At 38.9% G+C, this 16,511-nt stretch overlaps 1 protein-coding gene across 1 annotated transcript; it reads right to left on the reverse strand.

Annotated features, from left to right (window-relative positions):
- Window positions 1-590: 590 nt before the first annotated feature.
- Window positions 591-14,335, reverse strand: LOC139729694 (protein MTO1 homolog, mitochondrial-like). Its single transcript, XM_071640624.1, has 16 exons — window positions 14,252-14,335; window positions 13,021-13,116; window positions 12,449-12,504; window positions 11,649-11,829; window positions 10,535-10,711; window positions 9,687-9,799; window positions 8,833-8,945; window positions 7,720-7,793; window positions 7,010-7,126; window positions 5,921-6,051; window positions 4,884-5,088; window positions 3,926-4,109; window positions 2,981-3,099; window positions 2,022-2,118; window positions 1,152-1,206; window positions 591-822 (listed from the first exon to the last, which is right to left on the reverse strand). The coding sequence occupies exons 1-16, from the start codon at window positions 14,325-14,327 to the stop codon at window positions 700-702; spliced, it is 1,917 nt and encodes a 638-aa protein (XP_071496725.1). The 5' UTR covers window positions 14,328-14,335; the 3' UTR covers window positions 591-699.
- Window positions 14,336-16,511: the final 2,176 nt, after the last annotated feature.

Raw genomic sequence — 16,511 nt, forward strand, 5'->3', positions numbered from 1 at the left:
GATAGAAAGGAAAGAAGGGAAAGCTGAGTGAGTTTCGAAAATACCATCCTAGGTTTGCATCCTTCTCTTTACCTAATGGGAAAAATGTGTTCTATTACTCGCTATCCCACATGTTCCACCGGTTAACACCAAGTTCTGTCCAGTGATCGGTAGATGTGCTCAGTATGTGCCAGGCCTGGTTGGTTTTATGACCTAAATGAAGCTAGGTCACCATGCCTAAACGTCTGGCAGCTTATTGGAGTGCAATGCATTATACAACACAGACTCATCTACACCATACTGCTAAATCTGTAGTTGTGGCATATAACTGTACAACTGTTGATGCTGATCACCTTGGACATTGCACTATTTCTTCTTCCCTTCTACCAAGACATTGCACTATTTCTTCTTCCCTTCTCCCAAGACATGGCTCTTTATATTCCTCTGTGAATTTTGTATCAATCAGGCATTGTCCCTGTTTGACACAGACGTGCTTTCCGAGGAGCTAACATGCATCACCTCAATCGTCCCGCAAGAGAGCAGAGGCTAATCTAGAAGGAGCAGCATCCTACCAGAGAAGTCATCATCTTTGTGCCACACCTTGGTGGGATGCAGTCCTTGCTCTCTTCTCCTGTTTCCGGATGTGAAGGAGGAGCTGGAGAATGGTTGCTTGAGAGCAGAGACCGATCTGGAAGGAGCAGCATCCTACCAGAGAAGTCATCATCTTTGTGCCACGCCTTGGTGGGATGCGATCCTTGCTCTCCTCTCCTGCTTCCTGACGTGGCGTAGGAGCTGGAGGATGGCTGCTGGGGTTACGCCCTGGAGTCTGCTGGCAGCACCAATCTGGGACACACACATAAAGACATGAAGACTATTATAGAATGCTGTGCTATGGTACTACAACACATAATAGCTTGTTATTTTAACACCATGGCTATCATGCATTCTTCAGACCAATTTTGGGGCATCGACCAAACTACCAATAATTTTGAGAAACTACAAATAGAGACTGTCCCTTAACGGGCTGCCGTTACCTTGACAAATAGAATTCAGCTTCCTATGTATGACATACCATAAATTGGTATAATTAAAAAAAAAAAAATACAGGGTCACTTATGCATCAAAAAGCTTATGTCGCGGATGATAAAAAACGTAAGCAAATGCTGTCTCACCGTCGTAGGTCTTGCCTCTGCCAACTTCAGCATTGCCTCAGTGGACAGATTCAGACTGTGAGGAATACAGGAAAGAAAGGAAATCTTGTAAATACACATCTATCTACAAATACATCTGATCACAGACGTATCAAATTGTGGCCGGTTAACATTGCAATCTGTGCTTCCCTTTAATCAGGATAATAAATCATGGCTGAAACACAAAGTTCTCTTTAAATATTTGGCCAATATCTAAACATCTTCATAATCTTTGCATGGATCAACATGAAAATAATCAAATCTAAAACAGAAAACTTGCAACAGTGTTTACACATTTATCCATTTTCACTGTCAGATTTAATTTGAAGCTCCTACAATCAAAATATCTACAGTGGACTCCCATTATAACTAAGACCTCGGGACTGGCAATTTTCTTTCGTTATAACCGAGCAAATAAACACCAGAAAAACATATAGCCGATAATGTTGCAGCCTGAATTTTTATTTCATTGTAACCGGAATTTTGTTATAACCGTGTTCGTTATAACGGGAGTGCACTGTATTCTTAACATGGTATTGCATTCTCTAAATCTTAGCCATAAGATTTTGTCCATGCTGCCATCACCTACTGTCATTTTGCTAGAAGACACATTTCAGATGATTGTTGTTGTGATTCCTACACCTAAAACGCAATGTTGATGTTCAACTTATTGGAAATTGCCGAGCATCTTTGAATGTTTCTACAGATAAATGGCGCTATGTAAATGTTGTTTCATTATCATCATCACCATCACCATCAAGCAGGGGGATGACTTTTTGTGGTGATGATGGAAATTGTTCCACAATCTTTTAAAGTTACAGCACGTACACCAAGCACTACAAGAATGCAGACCTGTTGAAGTCCAAATCCTCCGGTAACAAGAGTTCTTCGTCGGTCTGGGCCTCAGCGATAGCAGCCTCTTGCTGGGGGATCAGAGGTGCATAGACCCCTGGTGGAGAAGACATGGATAATGGTGTTACCCACTATACCCAGGGAGTGCAACACTGGTGAGCATCCACGACATTGGGGACAAATATCACAATAAAGTTGACTGCTGGATGGAACATCACTTAATGTGTGCAATGGGGGGGGGGGGGGGGTTTAAGGTGTTATAGGGGTGTGTGCAATTCCCAAGATGCTGAACAAGGAAAAGATATCTTTTTAACACCTTTGTACAATTAGATGATGAAATCCAATCCTATTTCTATCAGTAAGGTATACATTCATTTCAATGGTTAAAGAATTACAAGGTTTACAATAAGGAAAATTTTCATCTTTTTTTTTTTGAGCACAAACAATCAAAACACACAGAGCCCACATAGACTATGACCGTCAAATTTGCTCCATGAGAATGATAATGATACGTGACCGTTCTTCATTTAGGTAGGTTAATTAAACAGTGGACTCCCGTTATAATGAAGTCCTTGGGACCGGCAGTTTTCTTTCGTTATATCAAAGTTTCGTTATAACCGAACAAATAGACAATATAAAAACATAGAGCCAATAATTTTGTGACCTGGATTTTTGTTTCATTGTAAGCAGAAATTCGTTATAATGGGAGCGCACTGTATATTGTTCTTACTAGGATCACGTTACTGGAGTCAAAGAATTATGAAATATGGTCCATGTACCATGTAAAAGGTTCACAAGACAGAAACAAGAATGTTGATTGCTTCATGCAGGACATGTCAATTTCATACGGACAAGGACATAGTTAAATCTAAATGTCAGGACATCAATGGTGACTAGTGTGGAGAACTCCACACTCCGTCAGACTAGATGACAATGAAGTTTTTAGATTGCGGATTTACCCTCTATTTTCAGTCTCTCTGCTATGTATGTGTTTTCAGCCAGGTTGGAGAATTCTTCTGGCATAATTTCAGCAAGACTGGTCAGGGTAAGGCCTGGGAACTGGAGCATCTCCAAAGCACTGTACAAAAACAGAAACAAATTAGAACGAGTATCAAACATACAGCTCATCAACAATTGACATTACATACGGGGACAATTTACATAGATGACAGAAAGAATATCACTCATTTGTGGTCATCAAGATTGTTGTTGCGGCATTCTTGAAAAAAAAAGGAACTGATTTAAGTGATTAGAAACTTCTTAGGGCCGATAGAATGTCATTTCATAAAATCTTACAATATCCTCACTTCATACTTCAAGTCATCAATCAAAGTTGAAACTGTGTTACTGCAGCCCCCCCCCCCCCCAAAAAAAAAAAAAAAAAAAAAAAAAAAATAGAGAAAAAGATACAGGTAAATGTAATGGCTGATAACCTGGCCTTCAAGACAAGACAGCACATAGCCAGTGATTAGCCTACTGGATTGCAATTCAAACTTCAATATATAGAATCATTTCTCTTTATGTACTGTAAAAGTGGATATTTTTGCGCAAGTAATTTTTCACAGGTAAGATGGATTTCATGTATTTTTAATTCCATGGAATCAGGACATTTACTACAGGAATATAAGGCATACAAAAATATTTGCATGCTTTTATTTCTGCGCTAGCATCTGATTGTGCGAAATGAGTGAAAATTTCCACTTTTACAGTAGTGCATATTCAATCTACACAATAATCTTATCAACAATCTGAAAAACCTGTAATGCATCTCTAGTAACAGCAAGTACACAAAAACGATAAAACATCTTATATCTGTTGGAGTGAAAATAGCTGTAAAGGAAGAAAAAAAAATCCTTAACAGTTGGAAGATATCCCTTGGACCATTCATCATCAGTAATTCTTACCTCACTTTTTCTTTTGAATGATTGTCGCCAAAGGCGGAGACCTGCCCGTGTCTCTCCATAAGGCTTTTCCACCTGCTCCTGTGTAGTTTGACAGATTTTAGGAGGTCCATGCCTTCATCCAGGTCACCCTTTACCTTCTTAGCCCTCTCCAGTCTGGCCAGTGACACACAGCCAGCAGCAAACCCTATACAAAATAGTTGGGACAGGCAGCATATACAGTGACTAACATACGAGAAGACTTTCACTGCTGTAAATTAGAGCTAGCAGATAATTTTTCGATCCAGGTATTGGGAATATGGCATGATGCTGGTCTACACCATTGATATACTGCAACGTCAATATAGACTTTTTAGTTTGTTTGTTTTATTTCTCCACTTGTACAAATGAGATCATTATGACAAAATCAAATATTTTTAAATCAAAATATAAACAAGAGTACTCAAAAGAAATAGATATAATCACATGCATAATATCTGTATATACATAATTTGCATACGGTATACAGGTGCAGAAGACTGTTATTGAAAGCAATTCACTTGACTGGGATACTGGCCTCTGAGCAATATGGTTTCTTACTTAACTGTAGCACCCCAGTAGGGATAACGTGGTTTCAAAGGCAAGTCATCACAACCAGTTAACATGGTAAAAACCACTATAAGTTAGGTTTAGATGGTAAACAGTTAAATGTCAGAGGCCTACTGTGAGACTTTACCGCACTGGTGTTGAAAGCTGCAAGCTTTTCAGGTTTTCAACTTTGAGGCTACACTGGAGTTTGACCTACTCCTATTTGGTTAGACTTTTGATATAGTGGGTCCCGGTAGTCAAACCAGGATAAAGGTTTATGATGAAGACAAGAAATCTAAGTTACAGTGACACATAGGAATCTGGAAGTCAAATTCAGAAATGAACAAATCGGCACTTCAGGAAAAAGAGGAAAAAAAACCCCCAGAGGCACTACCTTTTTGAGTAAGTCTCAAGTCTGCATTGTCTGGTCTGAGGGTCATTCGAAATTCAGTACGGCTGGTGAACATCCTGTAAGGCTCTGAAGTACCCCGTGTGGTAAGATCGTCGATGAGCACTCCAATGTAACCCTCTGTCCTGCTGACCGTGAAGGGAGGGAGTTTTCTGGAAGTTAAAACGGCATTTACCCCTGCAATTATACCCTGGAGAGTTGTAAAGACAAGAAGGGGAAATGTGATGGCACTGGAAGGAGAACCAGATAGTATGTTCTCACAAGGATGACAACATTTTGAGTTTGGTATCATTTTGAGATTATCTTCAACAAACTTCCCTCACTCAAGATCAATCACATACATGGCGACAACTGAATACAAAAGCCTCTGGCAGAGTAAATCTACTTAGCAATACAAATGATTATGAGCCTTTGCCTTTAGACACCTTTGATGAAGTCATGCTTACTAGAAACAGTAAACTTAGTTGCAGGATGCTGTCTCGTGGTTTGTCATTAATTTTGAGCTACATTACTCGCATCTTTAACCCATTGAGGACAAGTCCCGATTATACTCGGGCAAGTGTCTATGGAAAATGCATGTTGTAGCAAAATCAGCCCGTCCTGAACAGGTTACGAAAATCTCAAAGAGCTGGTAGCGTGGGGAAACAAGGGTGGTCCGATTGATTCGATCTTCATTCACCGCCCCACCTGGATACATTTGAATCCATGAATAGCGCCCGTCAGCCACATATCAGCAAATATGTGCATCGAAGTGCACGCTCTTTGGTAACAGTTGACTCCAGCCAAGATTGTGTGGCTGTGTGTGTACTTACACAGAGATAAGTGATAAAGCTGTATACAATTTATGGGGATCCCTAAATATATCAGATTCCCTGCTCTACGAGGTCTTAAATGAAACAAAAACATGTTTGTGTATTTCTCAGAAGTGATAAAAAGATACAATAACTGAATCAAGAAGTATTTCACATGATAAATTCTTCAGTGATTTGTTCAGTGATCATTTGCTTTGGGTTAACTCTAACCTGTGCTGCAGCTTCTTCGTACCCTGTTGTCCCATTTATTTGACCTGCAAAGAACAGACGAGGAATCCTTTTGGTCTCCAGTGAAGGCTTGACTTCTCTTGGATCTACATAGTCATATGCCACACCATAACCTGCATAAGGGTACAAGGTGAAATTGACCCACTTCATTTCTAGCACACATGATGTCCAATGTGCAAAAATAGGGAAACCCCATTACAATGAGGTCACCAAGACAGTTGATTTTACCTCCCTATAACGGGCAACTAAACATATTAACGTAAATGTCAATGTAAACTCTTGAAAACCTATTTGTTCCAAAAGTAAGACCTTTTTACAGCTCTTACTTAATTCCACTGCTAATGTCTGTCAAGTTTAAAGTCATTGTTTATTTGTTTTTCTTTGCTCTCTCTCTCTTTTTTGTGTGTTTTTTTTTTGTTTGGTAAATATTTACTTCTTGTATTTTGTTGAAGTTGTTGAAGTGCTTTGAGTCTGTATAGAAAAGGCACTATATAAATATTAGTTATTATTATTACCGGTATTACAAAAAAAAGCGATCAGCTATAATAGTAGTGGAAAATTGGGACCACTGAATCCACCTCGTTAAAAGCTATACTTCATTTCTGATGAGCATGTTGTAATAGGGTTTTCATGTATGAGAAGAGTCCATGTGGCAAGCACACTCACTGTATTATTCCTCAGGTCTGTTTACATGCCATCCTAAAGAATAGGTATCACACTAATCACTACCATATTTGCATAAACGAAATCATTGGCAGACACACATAGACACACAGTAATACACACAAAGCTATAAACCTCATGGCACAAACTGAAAAACTCATAGCGCATGCAAGAGTATAATGTGAAGTACACTGGCTGCTCTTGTGTTTTGTATTGTTTCAGGCTTAATAATGCACACCGAAAGGTAATAGCCAATTTATGAATATCATTAAAGAATTGTCACTTTTAACACCAACAATGACACCAAACAATTTACAACCACAAAGTGAGTCAAGGGTTTGATTACCGGACAAATACGCTGCAATACATTGAAATAAACTGATAATTGAAGTTCACGGTGATAAGTACCTGGCTTGGTCACTACCGCCCTCTCGAGGCCAACAATGGAGTGCACACATTTCTCTTGGAGGTCTGCAGGTAACGTCACTGAGAAGCCCTGCATGTACACTGTGTCTGTATTCAGGCCTGGCAAAACAAACATGTTACTGTGTTATAGGTCTCTACTACACAGGCTACAAAATCCCAAATCAAATGCTCAATATGTGTGAGATTTCAGAGATACTGCCTTCAAAATTTTGACATGCATAATAACTCGATCATTCTGCAAAACAGATGGGTGAAATACATTTGGAGTATGTCCTTTACCAAATAGCATTATCAAATCACTAGAAAGTACTTTGACTCTACTTTTGTCTTAAGTTTGGCCAACATATCATCATCAAATACCTGTTTATGACTTACAGTATATTATGACACTTTGAAATGTACTATTGTACATGGTATGCATGTTCTATTAAAGAGTGAAGCTTGTCTGAGAACAAAATTGTACTTTTTTGTGAGTTTAACTCTCCCCATTCATCTTGCAACATTCTAAATTTTCAATCCTTGCCCCCTCGATTGAATAATGAAGATGAACCAAAGCTTCAATTTACAACTTGTAATGCTTTGTGTAAACCCATTAAATTCACAAACAGCGGAGAGTACATAACACATTGCATGAGCAATGCACTGGTGCTTGCTCTAACACAGAGTCACAGTCTATATGGTCATCCCCTTACCTTCTGGCTCCAGCCATATCTGATGAGGTCTATTTCCAAATCTCAAGCTCTTAGACTCGATAGATGGACAGTATCTGATCAAAAATGAAAGGGAACAAAGGATTTTCACAATCATAGTAACATTTGTGTATCAAGAAAATACCAATACTGATAGAAAGTTAAAACAAAATATATTATGAATTGTCAACACCAAGGGGAAAAATACACATACATAATCACCACAGAATTATCTCACTGGAAGTAAACTTTTCATACATTCTACTATACTATTTACCATACTATTATCACACTTATAAATACAATTTGTACAATCAATTCATTTCCCTGAAACTCTGACAGAAATGCTACTTAATATATTTACACTTGTTCCTTCACAGATTGTAATTTTCAGATCATTTACCATATTATCCTTGATTTGTTCCTTAAGCTTGGATACAAATCCGTTGATGTTCCAGTATTACCTGTCAGTAAAATACTTGCGCTTTGTTGTGATCTCACATATCTGTGGATATCAACCCACTCCATATGGGAACCTGATAGCCTGTGTTAAGTCCATAGGGATTTCAGAATTCAGTATGGAATGGCTGAAGAAAGCTGTTCAATGTATAGCATTCTTCCTTTTTCTTCTTCTATATGGTAATCTGCCTCCTTTGACACAGAAGATTACTGCAGATATCAGCCATTTTTAGTGTGTTTGACCACTTTAGCATGATTCCAACCTGCTCTCTATGAGAGCAGTAAAAGTAGATTCTTTTATGTACACAGGGTACAGCTCTCCTACACAAGACACAGATGGCTCTAAGCCTCCTCTAAAAGACTTGGCAACAAGGAGAAAGTGTCTTACCAAAGGGCACTGCTGTCAGACTGGGACTCAAAACTCATTATACATGCATGGAAGCCAGCAATCTTATCCACAGTCATAACTGCTCAGCCATAATCTTCTTATTACACAAAAAATAATCTAAACAAAGCAGCAACTTTGACCACAAGAACAGCAATCATTTTGGAAATAGATTTAAGCTACTTCAGTGATCGCCTGACTGTGAAGAACCCTCAACTATTACGACAGATATGGTATAAAAGACATAAGGATGATAACACAAGAATACTCACCTAGGACCATTGACCTCCTCCTGAATGTGAACATTGAGATGCTGGTTGTCCAGGATGATGTGGTGCACTCTGGGATTAGAATGTGTCAGGTGACAGGTCACCTGATCTTCTGGCTGCAATCAAACAACATAAAGCACAGAATAAAAAAACAAAACAACAACTAAAAATTCGAGCCCACTCTCTACAACAACGCCATTTTTATATCCATGTGCACTCATTTGCACAAACTAACATACATGTAGGCCTACACACATACTCTCTCTCCCTCTCTCTATATATATTGCAAGTGACATTATGTAATTACAAACTCTGCTTTAAAAAAAAGAAGAAAAAAAAGAGAGCATACTCTTTGCAGACCAGCATCCCAAATATTTGAATCAAAACAAAATGTGGGTATATAGCAAGTCATTATGCCTCCTCATCACTTGTGAAGTAATGCATTGTACTAATATCGTCTGCTGGAATTTCAACTTCATAACTTTGCACCATCATAAACTAGAAAATTGCAAGCAGGTTAAATTTCTCTTGTGATTCCTGCAACAAAAATAATTTATAAAAAGCATACTTATCGATACTGTAATAACGTTGCAATGAATTTTCCATACATGATTGTTTACAATGAATAAGTGTTAAGCCCTGTTGACATATGAGAGATGACCTCAAAACCAAAATCTTGATACTTGATCATACATGTACATAACCCAATTTCAGTATGACACCTCTGGTTTATCATCAAGATATCCTGATCATAGGTCAGTTGAGAAGTGAAGCTAATTCCAGCATAATTCCTCCTTAAAACAGATTTTAACAGATTAAAAAAGTACAGGCAACATGCACTACTCAGCAATACTAACGTGAATTGCTACTCTGTCACTCATGAATGAAAAAGGCGTTGGAGGATTGTCTCCCTGGTTAGCAGTCAGGCCACTGTAGTCAATGGTGCGGCCATCCACACGAGGCGGGGTACCTAAACCAATGGCATCAAGAAATAGAATAAGGGTATGTTGATATATTTCCAAATGAAATGAAGCACTAAAGAGTTATTGGTTAGCAGTAAAGATTAGAAGCTAAGTTGTGATACGCCAGCCGACATATATCCAGCAATAATATTAAATGCTTTGTTTCATCATAAAGCAACAATTCATTACATCTGACCAAAATGTTTCACCTCCATAAGCGCTTCTAAGAAAATGAATGACTATCACATAAATCTCGATCACACACTAAGTTGTTTCATGCAGAAATGGTTAAATCAATTTTGCAGTGACAGAGAGAGCCAGCTTAACTAAGTACCTTTTCCCCACATCATGGTTCTCAAAACACATAAGAATTATCATCATCACAATCAGCAGGATATAGACTCTCAGTAGTACAGTAAAATCAGTTATTTTCAGGTGCATGAAACTTTCACAAATTTTGGGAGAAGACAAAATTTGCAAGAATAAAAGTTGTTGTTTACAAAATGCATTGAATGCCAATGGCAATTCGCAAAAGTTTCATGCCACAAAGAAGGCCATTGGTCCCAATTCACAAATGTTTCAGGTTTTACAGTATTTTAGGCACACAATCTTGTGTGCTGCTCACATGCCAAATGCCAGGGGAATATTGTAACATAAGGCATAAATAGATGGCGCTTATCACCTTAACTACACAACCAAACTGCCATGCAAGTTGGTTTTCGTGACCTTCTCCCAGAAATCACCTGTCCTGAGACGTCCGAGAGAAAATCCCGCCTCCTCAATCCTCTTGGCCAAACCGACCGAGGGTTGGTCTCCTAGCCTTCCAGCTGGTTGTCTCTCAACTCCAAGGTGGATCTCTCCGCGCAGGAACGTTCCTGTCGTTATCACGACAGCCTGGCCCTTTATTACCTCACCGCTCTCTGCAAACAAAATGTAAAACACACATAATAAATGTAATCAATGTGGGTACAACAACAATGCATGAATGCAGACAAAAATCTGTACAGACTACTTAATAGCAACTGCCAGGTGACATAACAAATTTTATGTTCAAGAAAATTTTCATTTTGTTATTTGGCATAACCATTTCATTAGTCCATATCACTGATGAAAGAATATTCTAACAGTGTGGATGGAGTTCATGTTGTGGCTAACATCTACTTGTAAGTCTCGGTATCAGTAAAAAGAGAAATACTGCATGCATGAGATAAAGCTCCTGTAAAACACAAAGCACAAGTAGTCAAAGCACAGATCACAAGAAAATCAGATATGAAAATATAATGTATACAGAGAAAATCAAAATTGATGATTCAAGACATTGAGAACAAAACTTGGAAAGAAATAGTGTTTTGACAATGAAATGCCATTATCCATAAACATCACCCATGTATATCAACAATGGATGAACCTCTTCCAAGTGTTAACTACATAACAGGAAAATCCTGTCATAACAAGGTTGCTGGGATCATCAACTCGATCATCAATTTTACCTTGTTACAACTACACTGTAGTACCTCATTGTAAATGTACTACAAGACACACCAGCTACATACAGTACCGGTAATGGAAAATCTAGACCACCAAATTCACCTTCAAATAATTTTAAGCTGTACCTTGTCGTAACAAAATTAATTGTACAGGGATTTCCCTGTACTGTGTAGGCTGTAGTTTCGCAAATTTCGCGAGTTACTGTAACAACACCCGAAAATGTTGCCATGCGCTGGGCTTATAGTGCACTTACAATAGCCTCAGTGTCAATTCGCGAAAACAACATCTCGCGAAACTGTCCGTGACCTGCTCATTTGCGAAAATAACAGCTTATACAGTATTTGCGATCATTCTCACTGGGGCACCTACCAAGGACCACTCCAGAACATGAAGGCTTGCCACCATGCTGCTCCTCTGTGTCCTCCAGTCCCTCCTCTCCAATGACTAGGTCCTCCACGGGGGCTGCAAGGACTGTGAGATTGGGCGTCTTGAAAATCTCTTCTTGCATGAAGCGCAGGTAGAGGTCCCTATCAATCTGTGCTCTGAGCCCCTGGAGGTGTTAAAATTACAACATGACTCAAGTGCGTGTAATAGAAGCAAAGGCAATCTGAACAAATAGGAGTATAAAAGGTGGACGACGACAAGCAGTGAAATGTAATGCAGAGCCAAAAACTGAACTTTGGGTCATGTTTGAGAGTGGCAGCTAGTAGTATAACTCCTGGAACATCTTTTCTTTTCTTTTTTATAAAATACCCATCTCTACCACTATCAACAGCCACTCTACAATAATTTTTCAGAAAAACTAAATATTTTATTTAAAGACATCAAGGTGCACTTCAACTTCAAATTCCCAAATATGTCTCCTTGTATACAAAGGTTCTTGACCCCTGTTACAGCATGCTGCAAAAGTGGACATTTTTGTGAGTCTAATTTTTCGTGTTTGGCCGGGTAAGAAGAGTATCGCATGTTTTTAATTTCGTGGAATCAAGACATCAACTACTGGAACATATGACAAGCAAAAAAAATTGCATGCTTTTATTTTCACACTAGTTTCTGGTTGCACGAAAGGAGTGAAAATTTCCACTTTTACAGTACTTTACATTTCATTCATTTAGACAGATATAGAAGAGCACAACTACAACCAAGATTTACTGTAACTCTCTGCTTACCCACACTGCTGGGCCTTTTCTCCTGTTCAGGATTTTGTACTGAATGCCAGCCTTATCTGTAGAAGGACAGAGAGGGGAAAGGTGAACTTGATTACAAAGCACCAAATCTGAGGGCAACATTCAGAATGATGACCATTAATATTGACTTCATGTAAATAATATATCACACACTGACAGCACACTGCCATGTAATTCTGCATTGCTCCTGTCAAGTTCTTTTGTTCTCATTCATACTTAAATTCTCACACAAGTTAATGCTTTATCCTTCGATCTGGAAAAAGCTAAAGGTCGACAGTTTACCTGAAGGCAACTTATATCTTTTCAGATTTTTCACATCTAACTTTTTCATGTATGTACTATGATCTACAAAGATTACGATCCTGCACCTGTGTTTGATAAGCTAAATACCTTGGTACTGGGATTAGCAACTACTATATCAAATACATTTCAGTGTATTTGACATGGTCATATACTCATCAATTTCACATTATACCCAGAGCTGGACATATTCATTACCACAACACCAGTCAATGGAGTAAGCCAAAAATTGTCCGTGTTTTGTGTGAGCTTACCACACAGTCTTCCACAGAGTCCATCCAGTGCGTCGATCTCTCTCATCAGATGACCTTTGCCTATTCCACCAAATGAAGGGTTGCAGGACATCACACCTGATGCAAAAAGGACAGATATTAGAATGTAGCTGTTGGCTGCTTATTTCTTTTGACAAACACAAAACACATTAACAGCATTGATAAAACCTTGTCAAAATTGGCTTGATATTTACCATGGCAAGTGTAGAAAATACACCAGTACTCTTTTAAAGGTAAAATGACAATTCATTTACGTAAATATATATAACTTACACAATGAAGCACATCATCCTTACCTAAATTTTCAAATTACATTATTTTCCCAATTTTTCTACATTGTGGACAGTGGCAGTTTAAAAAAAAGAGAAGAGATAATCTTTTTATGATTTTTAGCCTTGATATGGCAAACATTAGGCCTACAGATATTCTGTAAAAGATGACTAGACATTATTTTGGTATAAAGATTCATCTGGAATCATGAACTTTTGAAGCATTCTTCATCTAGTCATTGATATGCAGTTGAATGCTTTAAAAAACACAGAATCAAAATTTGCTGGACATTACAAAAGATATTATGCCTCCTGCCTGCATGAACAGGCACCTACATATGTAAGTACAGGCCCCGTACTTTGGACAGCTCACAGGTATAGAGTGCACACATTTCACTTGCCCAATGGGGAGTTTTAGATGCACCAGGCAAGGGGGCAAGTGGATTTGCATTAACCTGGAATGTAAGACACCTAGCCCTGCAAAGAATATTTTCATGAAAAATGTGATGTTCATCCTGCAAATAGGGTTTACTGTAAATATCTATTCAGGCAAAACTTTGTTGTGTATAATCAGCTAGCTAGACAGAAAAAAAAAAAAAAATCTGTCTGTCCGGAGGAGTTTTATATGTAAATGAAATTATAACATTGTTTGATTTTTACGGTTCTCCTCTGGAGGGGATTTCATGAAGCCGTATGTATTCTCCACGGAACATATCCCTGACTTTAAACACAGACTGACCTTTCAGTCAAATCATCAGCTAGCATTTAAAGGGGGAAAAATGTGTCATCAATGCAGATGCATAGATTCGTACATCAACAGAAGCTACCTCTTTCTGTCAATGCTTCAATGTTGGCCTGAGAAATCTACCTGTGATCTACAGAGTTGATTGAGCTGTGGATTGACGGCACATTTGATTGGTAGCCGACGGGCAGAAAGTTTTTACCTATCGTTTCCAGTTTGTGTGTGAGAAGTAAAGTCCTTGCCCCCATTCTTGCAGCGGCGGCTGCTGCCCCTCGCATCCTGCGTGACCGCCACCAACCACGATGACTTCAAACACATCGTTTCCGCACTGTGCATGACTGCTGGACAGATTCCTCTTCATCAGCACCAATGAGCCACGACGACACAGTCTTGAAATGTAGAAGGCATTCCTGATAAATTGCATGTTGCAAATGCTCTCAGGGGTCAAATGTCACGCCAGATTTCATTGGGGAAAATCCATCAAATTCTCCTGAGCCTGCAGCAACATCAAAGATCAATCACAAACAAGAGATGAAAAGCTTTTTGCCATTCATTTCAGTTAAATGATTTCTTACCTCCTTTTCTTTCTGTAGATTTTCTATTCAGTTTTCCTTTTCAAGCAAAGCACAAAATAAATGCTGAATTGAATGTGTCACTCAAAAGTCAAGCAATTCTTCTATCTTTTAATTTAGCAGAAGAAATATACCAACTAGACACCTATATGACACACAATGATTAAACCTATAAACATAAATGAACAATGTGCACCCATATGGTAACAAATAGATGAAAAAGAAACGCTTACCAGGAGACAGTTTACAGGTGATGACTGGTATGTGAATATACACAACTTCACAAGTCTTATTGTGCAATGTGCGTGCATGCACTCATGCACGCTACTCAGTAGGGGCAAACATGGTATTACCGGACACGCACATTTTTGCGTACTAATGTAATGACATTCTGTACGCGCGAGACTTCGTAGATTAGCCTCACAGAACTTTGTGTGGACCGAAATCGCAAAAACGCCACATAAAAATGTAAAAACACGAAAAAATTCACATTTTACCTCAAATTTTAATATAGTTGAGTGACCTGCACCTCTTCATACTCATAGTTGGTATGGTAAGAGTTCCTTTTGTACCCCCCCCCCCGATAAATTGAAAAAAAAATAAGAAGAAAATATATATTGTTACAAAACACATTTATATAGGTAGAACTAGTGGAAAAATTAATAAAATCCTACAAAAATGTAATAATAGTGATAATTTACTCACCAACTTCATTTCACGTAGGTGGGACTAACATTACGTATGCTGCTACAGTGCTAGCGATTAATCCTAACTTTTGTGCGCACTTTACAGCCAATTCGTTGTCGTGATCAAGTTAAAGCGATAATGCCACGTCATTTCCTGAATTAAGCTCCTGGTGGACAGTAGTTTAAAAAAAGAAAGATGAATTCTGATGTTAAATGAGATCGAGTCGTATTGCTAGCGAAATGCGATGGATGGACACCGTTCCACTGTACAGTGCCTACTGCTGCATATACTAGGTGCGCATGCATGCACGCATTGTGCACGTACCTACATCGCTCGTTTGAAGGTACTGTAAATGTCGCCCTCTTTTAGACAGTTAGGTAGAGCTCAAAATACGCAATCTTATGGGGGGGGGGGGGGGTACAAAAGGAACTCTTTCCTCACAGTTAATACTTATGCATGTTTGAATCGCATTTCACGACTGAAATTCTATGAAATCCCACTCACATACAGGAAAAATGCTGAAGATTCCAGTTGAACCAAAAGTTCACTGATCAATATCGGAAATTTGTAGCTATCGTCCTCAAACGCGAACGATGCGGAATAGTTGTGCGCTAATAAGGGGCCCGCAACTCATCACCCGCACCTCCCCCCTCCCCCACCCCCCTCCCCCTCCCCCTTCCCCCCCCCCCCGTAGTTACCCCACTGGATAGAATATTAAGAAAATCATCAGTCTCAAAATTGTACAGAGTCTATCGAAAGGGATCCAGTAGAGGAGCTTTTGCATGTTTATGATTGCAATTCCACGATTTGGTGCATAGTTCTGGCGGTATTTGGACAATTTTCCATAAAGACAGTTCGGGATTTGTCCTCATCTCGGGAATTGCTTGTAGGACAAATGATTTGTCTGCCCCAACACTACCGTAATATTTATAGGGGCGGGGCAAATGCCCCTTTTCTTCACACCCCCCCCCCCCCCATAGATTCCATCCTTTAATTGGGTATGCCCATAGATGTGTCCTGACTGAGTCATCAGAGTCATCATTGTTTCAGGAATGATTCAGGAAATGGAGGGGGGTTCAATAGTTATGGCGATATAGTTTTTGTTATTGTTTGTTTGTTTGTTTTCGTATACATAATTTGCAGATGGTCCCGAGTTGCTCACGTCATAACATGTTTACATGTAGGCCTACACTATATAACGTT

This window comes from Diadema antillarum, unplaced genomic scaffold (assembly GCF_040938485.1).
Source record: "Diadema antillarum isolate AM-2024a unplaced genomic scaffold, OU_Dant_1.0 seq00000250_RagTag, whole genome shotgun sequence".
NCBI classification, from domain to species: Eukaryota; Metazoa; Echinodermata; class Echinoidea; order Diadematoida; family Diadematidae; genus Diadema; species Diadema antillarum.

Excerpts from the sequence above, each read along its gene's own strand:
- LOC139729694 (XM_071640624.1), bottom strand. The coding sequence starts at position 14,327 with ATGCGAGGGGCAGCAGCCGCCGCTGCAAGAATGGGGGCAAGGACTTTA. Across the intron at positions 7,127-7,719 it reads GATATGGCTGGAGCCAGAAG|GCCTGAATACAGACACAGTG; the intron begins GTAAGGGGATGA and ends TTGTTTTGCCAG. Across the intron at positions 1,207-2,021 it reads GAGGATTTGGACTTCAACAG|TCTGAATCTGTCCACTGAGG; the intron begins GTCTGCATTCTT and ends TATTCCTCACAG.